Raw genomic sequence first — 21,697 nt, 5'->3', positions numbered from 1 at the left:
GGCATGCCAGCATTCTTTTAAGAAAGCCACCCTTCGAGTGAGTTTGAGGCACGACAGCGATTACTAGTATTGCTCCGCGATAGGAATTAAATTGGCACTACCGAAAAGGAGATATTCACTGAATTCTGCAAACCGCAGCTATTCATGTATCGCGTCTCTACTACTCATACCATTTGCCGATGAAGCGGTATAAATCTCACCGGCAGATCACAGTTCTTTGTGTTGCGCAGTCTCACAACACAACAGTAACGGCTTCCTGCTTTTCGCGAAGACGATGGGACAGATGTCAATACAACCAGTTGAATAATATTACTATCGACGCACGTTTCGGCACCGCTCACCGTGTTGCCGCGCCTGCTTCACTCCGCCACTGCGCTGCCGGCCGGCTGCCGGCAATTTTGCCTCGCGCCGCTCTGGCGCTGCTGTCGCTCCACGAAACTTGAGGTTGGAAGCCCTATACTTGGCGTAATGCTTGCGGATATGTTGACTGTGTCGGCATATTGCTACGTTCAGCCGCGTTCACCTAGATACGAATATGGAGAAGAAATGATTTGTACCCACTACAGTTCACGGTGCCAGACTGATCGGGTGCCGCTATTTAATGCTTAAATCGTAGGCGCATGCATGCCTGGAGCTGTGGCGCCGGGAGGTCATATGAGAGCAGATAGGATATTCCGACTGAGCGGCAACATGCATTGTTTAGTAATAAGCTCGACATTTGAAAGGCGCGTTTTTGTGTTTTATCTACGCGTTCATTGGAGTAGACGGGCGGATTATAATAAGCTTCAGACCTGCCGTCAATGCCTGGGCTACTGGCTACGCAACAATAGGCCTCCAGGCTGTGAATGAATGCGGATAGTGCTAATCTTGTGCATTAGCAAAAGCCTCGCAGAGGGCACCTGTTAAATCAGGTGTTTGTGTGTACTGTGCGAAACCACGGACCCCGAGCGCCCACGTTTAGCCGTGCCTGGCATCGCCGTGTCTGGAGAAAAGGGGATCCTGGTTGTTGAGCCGATGCCAAGGATTTGGACCTTTGAGGCCCCTCGGCGGAGGCAACACACCACTTTGGCCCATGCTCCCCATAGACGGCACCTCCAGGCTGACCCATCAGGGGGAAATCGGCAGACGCCTTTTCCTATCCTCCCCTTCATATTTTGCTTTCCTATCTTCTTTCTTACAACTGTCCTGTGTTCTTTCTTTTTACTATTTTCTTTTTTTTTCTGCCGGTGAGGGTTAACCTTGTGTGGAGTACCTAACCTGAATTGCCCCATATTCGGTTATAGTTATTGTGCACAGTTGGCGTGGGCAGGGCTTGCTTCAAGCTCCTGCTCTGTTCCCTAGTTGGGCTCCATGGCGGGTGGCTGGCACCATTGCCGAAAAAACAGCAACTCTTATGGCTTCCTCCTCACAACTGAAAGATCGCTTTCGTAAAAAGAAGCGGACCGAAGCAGCTTCTCAGTTCTTCCCTAAAAAACAAGAAAGTTTCCCCAAATATGTTATTCACAGTGAAAACAATGAAAAACAAGCTCGTCTGATATCACTATTCATAGTTTCAAAGTGCCGCAAAGATATACTAGGCTTCGATTACAAAGTAACTAAGCTGAGCAGCGGAGATCTCCTGCTCGAAATCAGAACCAAAGATCAGTACTCCAACCTTCAGAAACTTGTGACGTTTGGCGACATTCCACTAAGTGTCACTGCTCACAGATCTCTCAACACTGTCCAAGGTGTGATGTCCGAGAATGATTTCCTATCGCTCACTGAGGAAGAAATGCTCGAAGGACTCTCTGGAGAAAATGTCATCGCTGTGCATCGGATCAAAATCCGAAAAGATAACAAAGAGATACCACTAAGCACATAGTTCTGACCTTCAACACCGGCAAACTGCCAGATTCCATCGCAGTAGGTTACATCAAAGTAGACTTTCGACCATACATCCCCAATCCCCGATGATGTTTCAACTGCCAAAAATTAAGCCATGGCTCCCAGTCTTGCCGTGGCCGACAAGCGTGTTCTAAATATGCTGCCAGTGCTGATGAATGTGTGCTACGCCGCGTTGCGCAAACTGTGAAGGTGACCACGCCGCATACTCGCGGTCATGTACGTCCTGGAAAAAGTAAAAATAAATTGTCACCCTGAAGGTAAAGGAAAACATAACGTTCAAAGAAGCACGAAAGCGTTACCAAATTTTACAAGGAGCTTTCGTATTCACAGTCAAACCAGACGATTCTAATGTGGTGGCGCGTGGGGGCTGCACAGCGCAACAGGAACAGGCCCATGCCCAGGCAAAGCCTCAGGCACGGCCATCCCCGCTCCAGGCAGGGACACCGCAAGCTGCCCTGTCATCTTCGAAACAGGGCACGTCAGCCTCAGAGTCGGTAGCCCACAAGGCTTCCTCCCAACAGGAGAAGCCTGAAACTCATTCATCCGCGGACTTCCAGCGCCTGTGAATGGGCAATGGACACAAACCCTCATTCGCCGCCGCTACAGCGGCGGCAAAACTCTCTAGAAATTACAAAAACAGAGAAATCGCATAACAGGGCCAGAGAGTATGGAAACCTTAACAACATTCGCATAATTCAATATGGCATTCCTGATACACTGGGACTGTCGTGGCCTCACAAAAATTTACACTGATATAATAGATCTTTTAAATTAATTTTCCCCAGTATATTCATATTCACACGAAACCAACTAAGGATCACGACACAAGAATATTTTTACGAAGCACAGTCTTCCGCTGCGACCGAGAAGAAACAAAGAGGCTCTTTGGAGGTGTCGCGATCGTGGTTCAGAGGGGGGTCACAACTCGCAAAATCACTCCTAACATCAAATATGAAGCCGCTGCTGTAACCATTCTCCACTTTAAAACGATCAAAATATGCACTGTACATCTCCAGCCTCACCTAAAAGTAACACTTCACGACTTAGAAGACCTTATCACAGCTACCGGAGCAATTTTACTAGTAGAAGATTTTAATGGCCACTCTCCTTTTTGGGGTAGTGAGCAAACTGACACCAGAGGCCAAATTTTAGAAAATTTTGTTCTTTGCAATAATGTCTGTCTGCTGAATGCAGGAAAACATACCTATTACTCGCCAAGCACTAAGAAAATGAGTTGTCTAGATTTAAGCTTTTGTTCACCTTCGGTTTTTAATTATTTTAAATGGGACGTCTTAGACAACCAATATGGAAGCGACCATTTACCTGTAATTATCTGCATGACATCATCACCATCACAAACTATGAAAATGCCACGCCGATGGAAGCTTCATTTAGCCCACTGGGCGCTTTTTAAATCCAAAGCGAGACTCGATGAGCTATATTCAGATAATCTGAACATCAATGAAGTGAATAAAATATTCGCTGCTTGTATCATTGCCGTAGCACTCTTAGCCACACCACAATCATCGGAAGAAGTACGCAAAAATCACAAGCTTTCGTATACACAAGAATTCAGGGAAGCGAAAAAATGACAAAATAAAGCATAGGGAACTCTCCGAAGATATCCAACCAATGAAAATCTAATAAATTTTAAAAAGGCAAACGCAGAATCACGATATATCCGCCGAAACGCGGAAAAAGAGCCATGGCAAAGATATGTGTCGTCCATCAACAGCTCCGTCACATATAAGAAAATGTGGCAGCAAGTTACAAAACTAAATGGCCGCTCCTCACCTTTTACAATCTTTTTTCTCACAGCCCCTGGCACACAAACAACCATCGAATAATAGGCAAATATACTACGCGAACACTTCTCAAGTATTTCAAGCTCAGTTCATTAATCAAACTCTTTTCTAAAATTCAAAAACACAGCTGAAAAACAAAAACTCCCTACAAGTGGCGGCTTGACCGAGACTTAAAATAAATTAATTACGCATAAAGAAATCTATGCAGTAGTCACATTTGGCAAAAAAGACTGCACCCAACTCGAACCAAATCCTTTACGAGATATTGGCCCATCTCTCAGCGCTCGCTGTTGAGGCACTTTTAAGTTTTTTATAACAGAGTATGGGTATTGGGAAAAATTCCTGATGGCATGAAAAAATCCGTTATCATACCATTCCTGAAGCCTGGAAAAACAGCAACTTCTCCAGGCAGCTATAGACCCATAGCTTTCACGAGCTGCCTTGCTAAATGTATCGAGAGCGTGGTAAATAAGAGGTTAATGTTTACTCTCGAATCACGTGAGCTTCTAGATGTACACCTAAGCGGCTTCAGAAAAGCATGTTCAACAGCGGACCACCTCGTTCCACCTGAAAACACAGTTCGAGAGGCGTTCGTCCATAGACAACACTTTCTAGCTGTCTTTTTCGACATGGAGAAGGCATATGATACCACCTGGAGATTTGGCATTCTCAAAGACCTATCCGATCTCGGCAATTGCCTGGATGACTTCCTTTCTAACCGCACCTTCCAAGTACGCCTTGGCTGTACACTTTAAAAGAACTTTATCCAGGAAAATGGAGTACTGCAGGGGTGTATTCTCAGTACCACGCTCTTGATAATAAAAATAAATTTCATATCCGAAGCAATTCTGAAGTCCGTTATGTACTCTGTTTATGTGGACGACCTACAGATTGCATACACATCAACCAACCTAACATGTGAAAGACAGATCCAACTCACATTAAACAAACTTGGAAATTGGGCAGACAAAAATGGATTCAAGTTTTCCCCACAGAAAACAGTTGCTGTTCCCCTCTCGCTCAAGAGGGGTTTGCAGACAGATCCTACTCTTCGCCTAACTGACACCGTAATTCCAATGAAGCAGGAACATACGTTTTTAGGCGTAATATTTGACAAAACACCCACATTCTTACCGCACATAAAACACCTAAAAGTTAACTCTAGCCCAGCTCTTAATATCCTTAAAGTTCTGTCGCGCAAACGTTGGGGTTCAGATAGAGCATGTCTCCAAAAGGTGCCTTTGACAACATCAGCCACAAATCAATTCTCGATAGCTTATCGGAAACCGGGTACGGGGAGAGAACGTACAATTACGTCCGGGACTTTCTCAGCACCCGGACAGCAACGATAAGTGTAGGCGGTATCAGGACCGACGAAAGAAAAACTGCCGGGAAAGGAACCCCGCAGGGATCTATCATCTCGCCCCTTCTCTTTAATCTGGCCATGGTGCCAATTGCGAGGAAATTGGAAAGCATACCTGGATTTCGTCATGCACTCTACGCCGACGACATTACGGTGTGAACGACGACAGGATCAGCGGGAGAAAAGGAGGACAAATTGCAAAGGGCCCTGGATGGCATTGAAGAAATTGCAAGAAGAAACGGCATGCAGTGCGCCCCTGAAAATACCGAGTTCATTAGAATTCACAAGAAAAACTTCAAGGCAGAGCCGATTAAAATCCGACTTCAAAACCAAGAAATCAGAGAAGTAAAAACCTTGAGTATACTAGGTATGTGGCTACAGATCCACAGGGAAAGAACGCATCAATCAAGCTAGTAACTCGGGCAACGAGTAAGGTCTGTGGCATGATTCGAAGAATAACAAACAGGAACAGAGGGTTAAAGGAGAAGGACGCGATCAGAATAGTAAGGGCGATGATATTCCTCCGCTGGACCTTTAGCCTCCCGTACCACAACGTCACCAGAACGGAATCACAGAAAATTGATGCACAGTTTCGGAAAGCTTATAAACTAGCACTCTGATTACCAAGTCATGCATCCAGTAAGGCTGTTATGGCAATGGGCATCTCGGCCACCTGCGAAGAACACAAAGAAGCAATCCTGGTCTGCCAGGAACACAGACTAGAACAAAGTCGGACTGGTTGACACCTACTGAACATCATGGGACGATCCATCGACGAGAAAACTAACCCCCTAAGAGAAACACTCACTTCCGAAAGCAGAGCTGAATACTAGGTCTTTCCAATTCCCAAAAACATGGACCCCCTACATAACAGCGAAAGACGAAAAGCGAGAAGTCGCCACATAAAAACAACGTCGTCAGAAATAATAGCGACATACTCTGTGTAGACGCCAATCCATATCTGGGGAAGAAAGCGGTGGTAGCCACCACAGCTGACCACACCGCAAGAGGGGTAACCAGCTCATCGATCAAGACCAATAACTACATAGAAGATGCAGAGGAAGTTGCAATCGCCCTTGCAGTTAAACACGCCAGCAGCCAAGGTGGAAAACACATAATACTGAGCGATTCCCAAAAGGCCTGTCGTGCCTTCCTCCTGGGGCGCGTATCCAAACAGGCACACAGAATAATGGAGCAGGAAAAAAAGACGGGCAACATGAAGCACACAATCATGTGGATACCGGCACACGAAGGAATCGATGGCAACGAGGCTGCCGACAGGATAGCCCGAGGGCATACTTTCCGGGCACCTGCGTCAGCTGCCCCAGAGCCTTCAACCCCTCTCACATACGCGGAACTAATACAGTACTTCAAATTAGAAATAAAACGATACGCAGAACCGCACAAAGATCCCAGCAGCCAGGAGGCAGTAACCTGGAGGAACATACAGGTTAGGACATTCCCAAACCTAGCAACGTACCACAAAATCTGGGCCGAAAAATTCAATAATAACACATGCACTGCATGCGGTGGAGTCTCGGACATCCTTCACATGATATGGAACTGCAAAGAGCAATTAGAGAAATATAAAGCCCGAGCGCTCAGCCAAGCGGAGTGGTAGGCAGAGCTGGCCCACACGGGTCTCTTTAAGCAGCGCAGCCTGCTCACCAGGGCCCGGGAGACAGCCCAGGCCAATGGTATTCTGAACTGAGGAAACCACCCACGCTATTCTGTTAAACAATTAAAGTTTACTCTCTCTCTCTCTCTCTCTCTCTCTCTCTCTCTCTCTCTCTCTCTCTCCACATTTACCGTTCTATGGTGCGCTCCTGTCTGAATTATGGATCTGTAGTCTATGGTTCAGCAAGACCATCATATTTACAGCTCTAAATTCCAAAAATGCAACCAAGCCATTACTTGGTAATATAGTACACAATATAGCAAAGATAACAGCACAAGGGCATAACATAGCATTATGCTGGGTTCCAAGCCACGTAGGCATCGACGGCAATGAGAGAGCAGACATTTGCGCTGCACAAGCTCGCAATAAAAGTATTGAAAAAGTCAACATTTCGCATAAAGGCTGCCTGAAGTTAATACAATGTAAACAGAAAGGTGAGTGGCAATCTGTGTGGAATAATACAGAAAATAATAAATTACGTCTTGTACAACCCATAATAGAAGAATGGATATCAAGCACACAGCATCCACGGTTAATGGTAGTAATAGCCTGTCGTCTCCGTATTGGCCACACACACTTTACACACAATTTTCTACTAATGAAACATGATAAGCCTACTTGCGCGGAATGCGGATAAATACTCACAGTCAACCACATCCTAATTACATGCCCCAAACTTGAGACACTACGGAAAAAGTATTTTACCTTATTCTTCAACTATGTCATCCCAGTCCATCCTAGCTTGCTTTTAGGAGAAAGCGCATTAGTAAACTTAACAAGTGTTTTTAGTTTCCTAAAATAAGCACGCTATCTAAACAAAGTGTAGATTTCAACACACTTGTTTTCACTTTTCCGAACATTACACATTTTAACCTTGCCCTTGGCGTATGATAGCCTTAGTTGCTTATGCGCCATAAAGCCCAACACAACAGAAGTTTATGTTAGGTAGCAAAGCACTGGAATTAGTAGGCGAATATGTCTACTTAGAACAGGTAGTAACCGCAGATCCGGACCATGAAAAAGAAATAACGAGAAGAATAAAATTGTGATGAAGCGGCATTTGGCAAGCACTCGCAGATTATGACTAGCAGCTTACCGGTATCGCTCAAGAGGAAAGTATACAACAGTTGCATCCTACCTATACTAGCCTAAGACGCTGAAACGTGGAGGCTAACCAAGAGGGTTCTACTTAAGTTGAGGGCAACTCAGAGTGCTATGGAACGAATAATGGTAGGGGTAACATTAAGAGAAGGAAGCGTGCAGAGTGGGTCAGAGAAATAACTCAAGTTACTGACATTCTAGTAGAAATTAAGAAGAAATGGGCATGGGCAGGACATGTAGTGCAAAGGGAGGAAATCGATGGTCGCTTATGGTAAGAAATTGGATTCCAATGGAAGGGAAGCGTAGCAGAGGGCGACAGAAAGTTAGGCGGGCGGTTGAGGCTAAGACGTTTTCAGGGGTTAAATGAGTATGGCTAGCACAGTACCGGGTCAATTGGAGGAATATGGGGTACGCCTTCACCCTGAAGTGGGTATAGTCAGGATGATGATGATATTTAACTATGATGCGTGTGGATGAATGACAAAATCTTTTACTCAATGCACTTGATGCCGCCCCCGAGTTCTTCGGGGGCGGCTTTTTGCTGCCGATCCGACAATGCACGTGGTCTCAGCAATACAATACGAAATGGCGTAAACTTACTAGCTCTTATACGCCGAAGCACTTATAGTTCTGGCAATACTTACAGTACGGCAGCTTCACAAGACACCGTCGAGTGGCGCCTTCCTCCTTCATAGGAATCACGAGGAGCGGCGAACATGTTTGGTTCGCACCGAATTGTCAACACCTAATGATATACTTACACCGCACTCGGGTCTTATCCGAATAAATTTTTCGCACGCCACATTTTAACGCCTGCCATTTACTCTTATGAATTCTTTATCGCAGCTATCGGAAGCGGCATGGTGTTCATCGTTGCGCCCACAGTAATCAACGAGCACTTCGTCAAGCACAAGGGTCTTGCCACGGGCCTCACCTACACGGGTGTCACCATGAGCACGTTGTTTTTTCCCAAGCTATTGGAGTACCTCACCGGAGCCTATGGCTTGCGCGGTTCCCTCCTGATCTTCGGAGCCGTCCTTATGAACGGTCTAGCATTTGCCCTCTTCCCACGTACCCCAAGTTGGAGGAATAACTCCACCGAAACCGAGAAAATAGCCGAAAATACACCGGTATGCAGTAATGAAGGAAATCGCCGAACGCTGCATTATGGGTTTACGATCTTCAAAGAACCTATTTTTTATGTCATCATGTACAGCTTCAATGCTTTTAGTCTCGTTTTCGATTGCTATGTGGCGCTTTTTGTCGACTTCGCCATCGATCGAGGGCTGCCTGTGTCCACCGCCGTGACGATGTCATCAGCGGAAGCGGTCGCTGAAATTGCTGGGAGACTCATGGTCCCGGTCGCTGTAGACCATGGTTTAATTGGGAACAAAGCTGTCATGCTGCTCCTCTTGGGCGCAGAAGGTGTTCTCCTTATTCTCGTACCAGTGATGCCCACTCCATGGCTAATATTTGCAGCAGCACTGGGTATAGCTTTTCTCGTCGGAATTGGCATGGTCCTTTTCCCGATGATTATAGCGTCTTATTTCGGGCGAGAAAGGTTGTCCATGTCGTTTGGAATGGTCATCGCCTCAGCAGGACTGCTGTCATTTATGAAGCCTTCCTTTTTGGGTACGTACATTTTCTTGTGTCGCATGCACTGTAAAACATGGAAACAAGAACGCGTAGTCATTGACTTGTACTACTTAAAAAGTACTCGAACTCATGTCGTCATAAAACTGAGTTTATCACGGGTGGTGGCATCGTTAGGCACACTGTTGGACTCAGATTTATGATGTTATGCATGGCGTGAGTGTGTCACTATTATCGAGATTCTTACACCATCAGTTTATCAGAGTCGATACCAATTAGGTGTCCTCCATTTTTATTTATTTTTTTCTATGTATTTCAAGTATAAATTCATGTGTGGGCTATGACACCCTCGACCCTAATATACAAAGAAATACCTCTAATTTAAAGTTAATGGTTTGATGGAATAGAGAATGAGGAACAATAAATGCGACCGACAAAACAATGTGATGAAATTACGCATTTTTGTCAATAAGGCTCGCATGTTTAAGCCTAAACTTCATTTCATCCATTTCTTGTCGATGCCTTTTATTTTTCCTCGACATCTAATCTGTAAGAAAAAGAGAACGAACAGCATTTCTTCCACGCGATGTTTGCCTACGACGAATCGTCTATTAAGAACGACAAACTAACACAGCAACAGAAGCAGACCACCTGCATACTGACGGTATGAAGGCGTTCGTCTCTGTATGAGTCAAGGGCGGTAACAGTGGTAAGGTGCTCTTCAGGTAGGAACAGTACCTCCTGATGCGATGAGAAACGGGCGAATTCCCAATAAGATGTTCCTGTACACTCATGGCGAGAGTGCTTTGGAGTCCGACATTGTACGGTGTGGTGATAAACAAACATTTGCCTCTACCTCGCTTCGCACTAAACCAGACTATTCTTCGCTTTTCCCTATCCACATGATGTAGCTAGACAGTCTTTTCACTGGCGCGTGACAGCATGGGATGCTCTTTTTGCAGGTTACTTCAGAGACAAACATGGAGCCTACGACTGGCTCTTCATCATTTGTGGATCTCTCAGCCTTGTCGGCACAGCTATGTGGGTTCTAGTCTTGTCATTGGAAGCAAGACATAAGAAGATGAAAATCCAAACAGCAGATCTTCCCAACAACACCATCATCACTGCAGAATGTAGAAGCTCCATTAAACACCAAGCAGGCACTCAATAGAAAATATGGCGTGACATACATTCAGCAACTTATGCATCTTCGTGCCCTACGGCGTGATCCACTACACCAGGCGTCAAATAGAGGCAAAGGTGACATAATTCTGACACTGAGCCAGAGACAGCGTGCAAGAAAGGTTATCGATTTTATTCGTGAAATTCAAATGTTTGTCTCAAAATACTGGCTTTGTGTTTAGGAGTGAAGAACACTGCTTTTGTTTTAAAAACTGAAGACCACTGAAGCTGCGTCAGTGGAAATCACAAACAGTTTAATGAGGAATCGTCTCTCCTGCAGTCGGCACTGAAATATCTAAAACGAAGGTCCAACCAAAAAACTACATACATTTAGCGCTCTTTCCATTGCATTTATTCGTTGTTGCCTTTTTCTTTTAAGATTACGATCTGTGTCGAGCCAAGCACTGTAACTGCCCGGTGCTGCTAACAACCTAAAATTAAGAACATTCTGGTTGTTGGCATGCCCGTGGCCTGCAATGCATTAGGCTCAGTTCTCATTATTTGCTACGGACGTAACTATAGTGATTCCTTCAGATTATTATTGAAGCGAACTGCTCTTTTTTCGTGCTGGTAAACGTTTTGTTCTCAGTGGACCATGGCAAACAGTAATCATCTGGCTAATCTCAAATGCATGACAGGTTGGTTTGTTTGCAAATTTGCAAAGCGCCTGTCCTTGTCATTACTCTCTCGTTGTTGTTCTCCGTCGCAGCGCTCGTAATTTGCAATCATGTACCAACTAGCTCAACTTTCCGTAGTATAGGTTGGTTTGTATTTTGGTCTCATTTGTAGTGTTTAACGTCACAAACCGACTCAGGCTGTTACAACGCTGTAGTGCATGACTCCTGAAATTAAGACCACCTGGGGTTCCTAACGTGCTGTGAGATCGCACTGCACACGGATGTCTTGATTTTCACCTTCATAAAAAAGCGACCGCCACGGCCGGCATCCGATTTTGCATTCTTAGGTTCGGCTGTCGAGTGCTGTAAACACTTCGTCACAGCGGCGGGCCGTGACAAAGTGCAATCCTGTGTATTGTGCGGCATCGAAAAGTAGCAGCAATGCAGTTACTCTGCTCAAATATCATAAAACGGCAAAACACTGAACAAGGGTAAGTTCGCAAGCAGAGCCAACGTTTCGACAAATGGACTTGTCTTTCTCTGTGCAGCGCAGGAAAAAATTTCATGTCACAACACTGTCAAAGAGCACGTGGATGCGTTTACCACCAACTGAATAAAACAACACTAACCATGGAAGAATAAGTGACAAGGAAAGAACAAAACTTGTAGTTAAAAAGCACAGTGAATTCATAAGAGAAAAGCTGACGCCAGAAAAAGATCACCAAGCAAGCCAGGCTTAACTCCTACAGTTTAGTAGCAGGGACGCGTTTCACCTACAAGAGGACAGACGGCAGCAACGTCATTGACATTGCTAAGTCTTTAGGCAATAGTGATAAACAAATAAGATGAGGCCTAGCCTTCTGCCCAACGAACAATAGATTTAATGAATATGAACTTCACCAGGATATAGTTGAATTCGCGAGGAGAATGCGTAATAGAAATTCTTCGTTAATACCCAAATAACGTACCAGAAACCTCTGATGTATTCAGAGCCCCCAGTACATAGCCTCCAGATGCAGAGCATAGCCCCGAACTGGGCCTACACATTAAATCCGTCTGAAAAGAAATTATTGAAATAACAAATTTGACTGAAGATAAAGCGCACGGCAAGACACACACAAGAGAAGAAGACACAGGACACGCGCTAACTCACATCTGGTTTATTGCAGCAATAACAGCAAATATATGCTGAAAAGGGGTCATGCGCAGTACATAACAATCACATAAAAACAGAGAAAAAAAAAGGAATATTACAAAACATGATCAAGGAATATCACAAAACCCGATCAAGAAAACTGATCTCTGCCTTCCAGAGCCGCATCGACGTATCGCTGACGCACCTATCTCCCCTTTTCCCGATATGGAATGCCTCCAAAAGCTCACGCGCTGTCTTGTCACGGCCTCTGCCCAGAATCTTAATGTCAGCCAGTCGCGGCTCGCACGCAGTGCAGTTCGCGCAATGCGCTGCCAAATTTGACCCTCCACTCCTTAAAGCCCGCATATGATCCCCTGCTCGATCATTAATACAGCGCCCGGTCTGGCCAATGTAGGCCTTCCCACAGGTCAGCGGGATCTCATAAACGACCTCCATGCAGCAGTCGACAAACCGCTTAGCATGTTTTTTCTCACAACCGCTCGGTTTTCCAGCACGCGAAATGCGTGAGCAAAGCTCCGCCATCTTCTTCGGAGCGGAGAACACCACCGGCACGCCATGTCTGTTCGCCACTTTCTTCACGTGGTGCGCAATCTTATGCATATACGGTACCACTACAGATTTAGTCGTATTTCTCACCGGAGCAGTTTTCTTTCCAAACATGGCTCGCTTGGTTTTCCGGAGCAGGGCTTCCGTCACTGACATAATGACCGCGCAGGGGTACCCAGCAGACAGCAACCGCTGTATTTGCCTTTTAAAACTCGACTGCACAGCATGCGGGCACGACTTCGTGAGGGCAGACCCTAAGCATTAGCTAGCGATAGCTCTTTTAACAGTTTTAGAATGTGCCGAAGAGTAGGGCAAAAGTTGTTTCTGTGCCCGCGGAGCGTACAACCAACAAACATGATCATTCCCTAAAGTAACGTTAATATCTAAAAACTGCAATGAACCCTGTGAAGGAAGTTCATGAGTGAAAACCAGACCTCTCCCATTCTGCCGAAAGTTGTCCAAAATCCCACCCACCGCGGACAGCAGATTGGAATTGTTGGTGATTAATTATAGGTTAACAGTTCAAACAACGTGACGGGAACACAGGAGAAGAGGACGACACAACCGCGCTAGTTGTGTCGTCCTCTTTTACTGTGTTCCCGTCAAGCTGTTTAATCTATTTAGTTACCTAGGAATTTAACGATGTGTTGTGAAGCAGATGAACACGATAAAATAGCAACAGAAGCTTTTCTCGCACGATATGTTGCGAGGACATATCAGAAAACGGTACGAAGCGTTTTTTTTTTATATATAAGCATACAATTTGTTCTAAATTTTTCCGCGCTATTCTGAGTGGCCTTGCAAGCAAAGAAGCCTGTGCATACACATTTGTTTATACTCTTGAGACTGTTTGAGTCGATGCGATAAACTGAAAAGCCACATTCCACAGAAAATCCGGCGCCCGCTCTGTCGTCGGAAAGTCGGTAAAATACTTCTCTGGTAAGAGGCACGTTCGTTGGTGATATGGCCAGACACCTTTGGTGCAATGAGAACATACATGGCAAAATTACTTTTGATAAGGAATGAAATTACATTGCTAATTACTTTGCTGAGAATCGCAGAAAAGTAATTAAATTACATTACTCATCACTGCTCTCAAAAAGTAATGAAATTACATTACAATTACTTTTACTGAGTAATTAAATTACTTTTAAATTACTTTCCAGTTTCCATCCATGCAAAAACTAAGCAAAGCTAGTAAACAAAACAACAACTTGTTCTCCAGACACGAAGCACACACAATCTTTCGTCTTCCCGCCAAATTCCGTCCCAGAGAGCTATTCCTTCTCTCTATCCTACAGTATGTGCCATTACAAAAAGAAAGCTACAGCAAAAAAGAAAAAAAAACACGGTCGAACGGTGCTGGCCCGAAGCTATCTCCGCCATTTGAAGGGCCCGAAGAAGCTAGCTTATTTATTGCTTTCACACTCCCAAGAATCGACGTCGGTACATTTGTGCTGACTGCTCAGTAATGCTCAAGCCCCGGTGCCTCACGTCATGGACTCTTCCGCTTATCTCCCCGAACCTCAATCCTCATTCGCCCCGTGGTGTTGAGTGTAACCAGGCACCACTGTGCCCTAGCCGACGCAACAGGGAGTGGCGCTACGCCGCGCTCCAAACTAGTTTTCAGCTCCAGCCTTTTTGCACCATCTCTCCCTTCAACATTCCCTTTACGCCTTGTATCCTGCTGCTTGGAGAATGGTTGAGGTCTCAGACGCACTGCTCTGCTCAACTCTGTCCCTCTTTGCCGATCCGTTACGCTGGCTTCGCTTGCCGCACGCCGTTCCTGTTTTCGCGGCACTCTACTTCGTCATCTATTGAAGGAGTAGTGGCGCATTTTAGTAAAAGTAATTTCGAAAGGAATTAATTACTTTTGCTGCGAAATTACTGCCAAATAGTAATTCATTACATTACTAACTTACCAACCAGAAAAAGGAATTCATTGCATTACAAATTACCGAGAAAAGTAATTAAATTACAGTAATTTCATTACTGTAATTCAATTGCTGCCATGTATAAATGAGAACACATGACATGTTCAATGTGGCAGGAGCTGCCAAATCAGCGAGGATCAATAAGATGTAAGGGTGAAATGGGAATTAAAAATGGGACCCTTAGATCCCAAGTCAGGCACACTATACTCCTATAGGGCACGTTCGTACGGCTTCAGTAAAGAGGGGCTTTATATAGCTACGTGTAGGGTGCTATTTCATATAATGCGGTGGCTTAAGGCTGCATTCTAATGATATGCGACAGAGGCAGCAATTACGGGATACGGTGAATAAGCAGGTAGCAAAAGCGGGTACTCTAACGAGGCTCTGCAAAGAGATTTAAGAACCCCAAGTTTTGTTTATTACTACAAGGTTGTTGCTTAATTTATGCGATATTTGGTAATGGTTTTGAGGCGACATGTCAGTCGTGCAAAAGCCTGTTGCAGGAAATATGAGTCAACTGGACCAGTTACAGGTTGATGAAAACAAGGACAAAGGAGGCTTGATGTACCCCGCAAAAGAAGTAATCAAGCTGTGTCAGCTTACGAGCACGTTTATTAACAGGATGATGAAGTCTGAAGAGGTCAGGTGAAGTAGCAAGCTGTGTAACTTTTGATTTCATCATTGTTTTCTCACTGTACACAGTACCTGCAGCTAATCGATGAAAACAATGATCGTGTCCATGCTGAGGCGCTATGTTAAGTTGCGGCACCCACTGATAGCGAGCTGGACTAGAAATGTCAACTCAACAGTGGAGCGACCGTATGGCTATGGCATAAACCTCTCTCATGAAAGGTTTTCCATCTGCAATTGGTAATTTTCTTCCTTTTTTGGTGTGGCCATTTAATAAGCCTACTCGGCTGCAGTTGCGCCCTGAATCTTGAACATTGTTGTGCTCGTAGCTAAAATTTTCACAACAGGGACACTCGATGCGCGTTCTTCCAATGAAAATTACAAACCAGCAAAAATTGTACGGGTATGCGAGCAGCCAATAAAAATAGTAATAAAATCTTTCGGCGCATATACGTAGCACCTTGAGGCAGACCGGCTCTATGAAGCGCGCTTAGTTCGGTGATGCAAAATGCGGGAAGCCATGACGGGTAGCCTTCTGGCGTAAAAAGTTTAAGGTCTCCAAGTGAGTCGAAGAATCCAGGTTATAATGTAGATTTAACCTAATAAACATCACATTTCCAACGTAACATTTGTCAGAATGAGATAGAAAGGTTGGTTACATGTCGAATTTTCACAGAGGTCGCTCACAGTAGGACGATATATTTTTATTGGATTGCGCTGTCAGCTTAAAACAGGTTGACATCAATTTGTGTATAAAAGCTGTATGCAGGAATGAGTAAATGGTATGAAAATGACACACGGAATTCGCGACATAGTTAAGTGGTTATGCATTAGGCTACCATGGCAGCTGAAGGGCTTTGAATTGTTCACAGCCGGGTGACATTTTCATGTGACAAACAACTTGATCCGAATGCAACATCACGGTAATGCAAGCTCTCCAATCGAGTGGCCTTGACCCACCGTCACATTGTTTTTCGGGGTACACTCCAGTATACATCCTTGCCGAGCAAGCGCTAAGTGCCTGCATGCTCGCACTAGACATGACAGTATATACTAATTCGTGTTGCCAAACTGTGTGAAGCGGAGCTCTTATATCCTTAAAATAAAAGGCTTTTACCACACCGACCCCTGAAAGCGCAGCCAGGCGCAGCTCTCCGCGCGCGGCTGTCCCCGAACGGTGGCAACGCTAAAACCCCTTGATACTTTGAAAGTAACGCCAACAATTGGTTGGTTGGTTAGTTGGCTGGTTGGGAACTTTGGGATATTCACGGGGGGGGGGGGGGGGGGGGGAGCGGACACGGGTTGAACTTTGCCGCCGCCACGCTACTTCCTCGCCTCCTCCTCGCCCCTTGCGCGCCACTTCGCTGAAAGCCGGATTTCCGTCCGGTTTCCTGAGCGACGATTGCTCTCCCTGCCGTTGTCCTTGGAAACCAACGCGCGTCCGGCGTTTTCCTTATGTTTTTCTTTTCCTTTAGCGCCATTTTTCTCCTAGGCTCGGCAAGCGAATATTGCGCGCTGTGCTTTATTGCAGCCTGCAATCTCTATGCCGTGCTGTTACGCGTACAACTGCAGCAAGCGGCCTGAAGATGGTTATGCGGTATTCACGACACCTCAAGGCTTGCGCAAGAGTCAGTGGATTCACAGGATTAGTCGAAAGAAGTTTATTCCTAGAAAGAACAGAGTTCTTTGCGACGTAAGGCGCCTTTCTCACTCCCCGTAATAACGCGTCACCTGACGCTGCGTTTTCTATTCCTGCTTACTCATCGATATTTTTGCGGCGGCAACATGTTCATTGTATAAAAATAAGGTTAATTGTCCTCTGCAGCATGCTGAACAGTCTGCAAGGCTCCATCATTTCACACGCTGGCGACAGTCAGAAATACGGTACTATAATCTTTTTATTGTCAGTGATAACTGGAAAAGTACAGTCTCTCGATTGCATTTGTCGCGATTATGCTAAGATCCCTGGCCTCCTTCACTAAAAATCAAAATTGGGGCTAGTACAGAAGCTAGTCTTTCCAGCTTGTACTTGTAGTGTGCGTCGGTTACTCAGGAGCAATGAATGTTGACCCTGAAAAACTTTTTGGCAAGTAAACCCACGGTATTGCGGGTAATCTGCACTAGTTAGGTCGTACGGCATTTTGTGTTTTCTCCGTCAGATTCTGGTTCTATGCAAATGGACGATATACTTGCAATATTGCAAACAGTGAACACGCGGACTGAAAAAATGGAAAGGGATCAGAATGATTTAATCAAGTCTGTTGACGATCTTAAAAAAACACAGGCTAAATTTCAAGAAAATCTGGCAGATATAGAAAGAAGGCTAACAGGGGTTGAACGCAAAACCGTCACCCTTGAGGCAGTTGAGGATGAGCTACAGCGTCTTCGCCAGTCGATTGATCGTCTTTCAACTGAAAACTCTCAACTGCACTCTAAGCAGGCTGAGTTTGAAGACAGGCAGCGGCGAGACAACCTTCTTTTCTACGGCCTATCAGACACACAATCCGAATCCTGGGCTCAGTCAGAGGAAAAACTGGTTAGCATGCTTTCGTCGTGTTTGAAAATTCCATCCACCGAAATTCTGGTCGAAAGAGCACGCAGGCTCGGCGTGTATACTCCGAATAAATGCAGACCACTTATTGCTAAATTTTCGTCTTACAAGCTTAAACAGAAAATACTCGTCGCTAGTTCTAAGCTGAAGGAAGAAAAAATTGGAGTTAGTGAAGACTATTCCGTCGCTACTCGTCTTGCTAGGAAGAAACTGGTTGAATTTGGCAAAAGCCAACCATTAACCTTCAAACTTCGCTTCAATAAATTGTACATAAACAAAACGTGTTGCACCTACAATCCCTTTGATGATTGCGTGCATGTATTTTTCAGTGTCTTTACGCCACTGGTCGAATCTTCTGATGACATGTATGCACTATCTATTCCTTCCACCTCATCCGCTCAGCCCATCACTGATTAGCATTACGCGAGGGGCAGTGGAATAAAGTTACCCGTCAGTAACCAACTTTCATTTTTATTCACAAATGTACGGAGCATACTTCCAAAACGCGACGATCTTTGCTCTGTTATCAATGCTTGTGATGCCGACATAGTATGCCTTACTGAAACCTGGCTGTCTGCGAAGGTTGATAGCAGTGAACTCTTTGACTGTCAAAAGCGCTACAACATTTATCGATGTGACAGGGGTGCTCGGTGTGGTGGAGGCGTGCTTATCGCCGTCTGTGATGCTATTTTGTCTTTTCCTATCCATTGTACAACCGATTTAGAACTAGTCTTGGTTGAAATTCGCACGTGCTCCAAGAAATTGATATTGGGTACTTGCTATCGTCCGCCTTCCAGTTCACCAACCTTTGCCGACGACCTTCATGATGTCATCCATATGATTACTGTGCGGTATCCAAACAGTCCCTTCATTTTACTAGGCGACTTCAATTTACCTAACATTGTGTGGTGTGATGTAAATTCTTATTGTAATCCTTTTTCCAGTGAAGGCGATAGATTTTTGAGTTTGTGCAGTGATTTCAACTTGTCCCAGCTTGTGATGCAGCCAACTCGGATCATGTCGACTACTTCTAACATCCTTGATTTAATTCTTACTACTTCGCCTGATCTTTTTCAGCCTTTATCGTTCCTACCAGGGCTAAGTGATCACTTACTGCTTCATTTTTCTTTATCTTGCACCGTACCTCATCAGAGTAACCACAAAAAATATATCCGCGACTATAAAAATGCTAATTTTGATGCCATTAACCATGAACTCTCTGTTTTTCTTGATGATTACTTACCAAGCTTTCACGATCGTTACGTGAATACAAACTGGAGCTTGTTTAAAGAAAAAGTTGCTGCGCTCACCGAAAAATATGTTCCACGTTTAGTCATCACCTGTAATCGACAATCACCATGGTTCACTCGATCGTTAAAACTGCTTTGCAATAAGAAAAAACGCATTTTCCGCTCTGCAAAACTAACCGGTTCCCAAGAACGTTGGTCTGCTTATCAGGCCGCGGCCCTTGAATATAAAACTGCACTCAAGCACACCAAGGATGTATTTTTCAATGACACATTACCTTCCCTCTTAATCAATAACCCTAGACAATTTTGGAGCTTAGTTAACAAAAACGACACTTCATCCATCAGCCTTAAAGACTCTAGTGACGAGCTAATCCACCCAAATGAGTGTGCAAATGTCCTTAACAGTGTATTCGTTTCAGCGTTTTCTAAATATGTGCGTTCTGAAACCCCTGCATATACCAGTGCTGATTTTTTGCCAATGGATTCTATTGTCTTTGATTCTGTTGGTGTGGAAAAAATAATCGAAAAACAAAACATTTCTTCATCATGTGGTGTTGATAATATTAATTCCAAGTTCTTGATTAAAACCAAAGTGTACAGCGCAATAATACTATCTAACCTATTTCAGCAATCGCTTCAAACAGCCTGCATACCGGGGGACTGGAAGGTCGGGAAGGTGATTCCGTTGCATAAGTCCGGAGATAAACATTCCCCACATAATTATCGACCAATCTCACTAACAAGCATTCCGTGTAAAATCATGGAACATGTTATTTACTCTCACCTTGCATCATTCCTTGATTCTAATAATTTTTTTACTGACAGTCAACATGGGTTTCGAAAGTTGTTTTCTTGTAAAACGCAGCTTTTAACCTTCACGCATGATCTAAATTCATTCCTTGACAGGGGTTCCGTTGTCGACTGCATATTTCTTGATTTTTCAAAGGCTTTTGACAAGGTCTCTCATCAACTGCTTTTTCTGAAACTAAGTAAACTTAACCTTGACCCTAACGTTCTCAGGTGGCTGCATTCTTTTCTTACAGATCGTTCACAGTTTGTCACTGCTAATAACACATCATCCTTCACTTCTCCAGTTGGATCAGGCGTGCCACAAGGCTCTGTGCTAGGGCCTCTTCTTTTTCTTATATATATCAATGACTTACCTGATAACTTATGCTCAACAATAAATCTTGTCGCGGATGACTGTGCCATATACCGTGAAATTAACAGTGATTCTGACGTCGCTCTCCTTCAATCCGATATTAATCATGCCCTTGAATGGACTAACAGGTGGAACATGGAACTAAATATTAACAAATGCAAGTATATGCGTGTCTCTCGTCGTAACACTTTATTACCCTCATACCTTCTTAATAATAGTAGCCTTGAGTCTGTGCCTTGTTATCAATATTTAGGTGTATTTATTTCCCATAATCTTAACTGGAAGGCTCATATAGATCACATAACCAACAACGCTAATCGCATGCTAGGCTACATACGTCGTAACTTTAGTCTTTCTTCCAGTTCCGTAAAATTGCTCCTTTACAAATCGTTGGTTCGTAGTAAACTGGAGTATGCTTCATCCATCTGGGACCCTTACCAAGAGACACTAATCTATGAACTCGAATCTACTCAGAACCGTGCGGCCCGTTTCATTCTCTCTAACTATCATCGTAATTCTAGTGTCACTGCTATGAAATCAAGCTTATCACTGCCACTACTGTCTCAACGTAGAAATATATTCAGTCTTTGTCTATTTCATAAGATCTGCTATAATAACCCCATCCTTAAGAGAAAATTCATTACGCCTCCTTGCTACATGTCTGCTCGGATCGATCACCGTCATAAGGTTGGTATTCCTTCGTGCCAAACAAATCACTTCTACAACTCATTCATCCCCAGCACATCGGCACAATGGAATCGCCTTCCCCCATCGGTTGTTGAAGTGAGTGACCATTCTGCGTTTAAATCTGCTTTAGCTAATCTGATGTTAACATAGAACATTGAATTCTTCCACACTGCCATTTGTTTATTGTTTTTAGTTCATCTGCTGTTTTTATAAATTTCTTTCTCTTTTTCCCCCCTAATTGCGCTGCTGATTACGTGTATGATGGTATATTTCAGCAGCTTTGTTTCCTGCCTGCTAGTAAAATTGTTTGTTTTGCTCACGTGGTATATTTGTGTGCTTATATAATTCGCCCATACGTCTGTGTCAGTAGCTAATAATTTGTATTCTTATATTGCTGTAACTTGCTTATGTGTAATGTTGGCCCGGATGGACCTCCTTTGTCTAGATCCTCGCCCCCGCGGTGGCTGCCGCCAGCCGCAGGGCGCTCTCGGTCCCACTCGCTCCTCCGCTGCCGCGCTAAGCCTAACGCCGGCGTAGTCGATGGAAGTGCTGCGATAA

The 21,697-nt window shown here is 44.5% G+C and overlaps 1 protein-coding gene across 1 annotated transcript in view; it reads left to right on the top strand.

Moving 5' to 3' along the window:
* LOC146194614 (monocarboxylate transporter 13-like) overlaps window positions 1–10,595 on the top strand; it is a 36,157-nt gene extending 25,562 nt beyond the window's left edge. The window contains exons 5-6 of the mRNA XM_084596598.1: window positions 8,678–9,463; window positions 10,387–10,595. Coding sequence (XP_084452724.1) covers window positions 8,678–9,463; window positions 10,387–10,595 — 995 coding nt within the window. The remainder of the gene's footprint in view (window positions 1–8,677; window positions 9,464–10,386) is intronic.
* The last annotated feature ends 11,102 nt before the right edge of the window (window positions 10,596–21,697 follow it).

Source organism: Amblyomma maculatum, chromosome 3 (assembly GCF_055883805.1).
Source record: "Amblyomma maculatum isolate TAMU_Amacu chromosome 3, ASM5588380v1, whole genome shotgun sequence".
NCBI lineage: Eukaryota > Metazoa > Arthropoda > Arachnida > Ixodida > Ixodidae > Amblyomma > Amblyomma maculatum.
The sequence above is the reverse complement of the archived record's forward strand: the minus strand, read 5'-3'. Positions and strand labels throughout refer to the sequence as shown.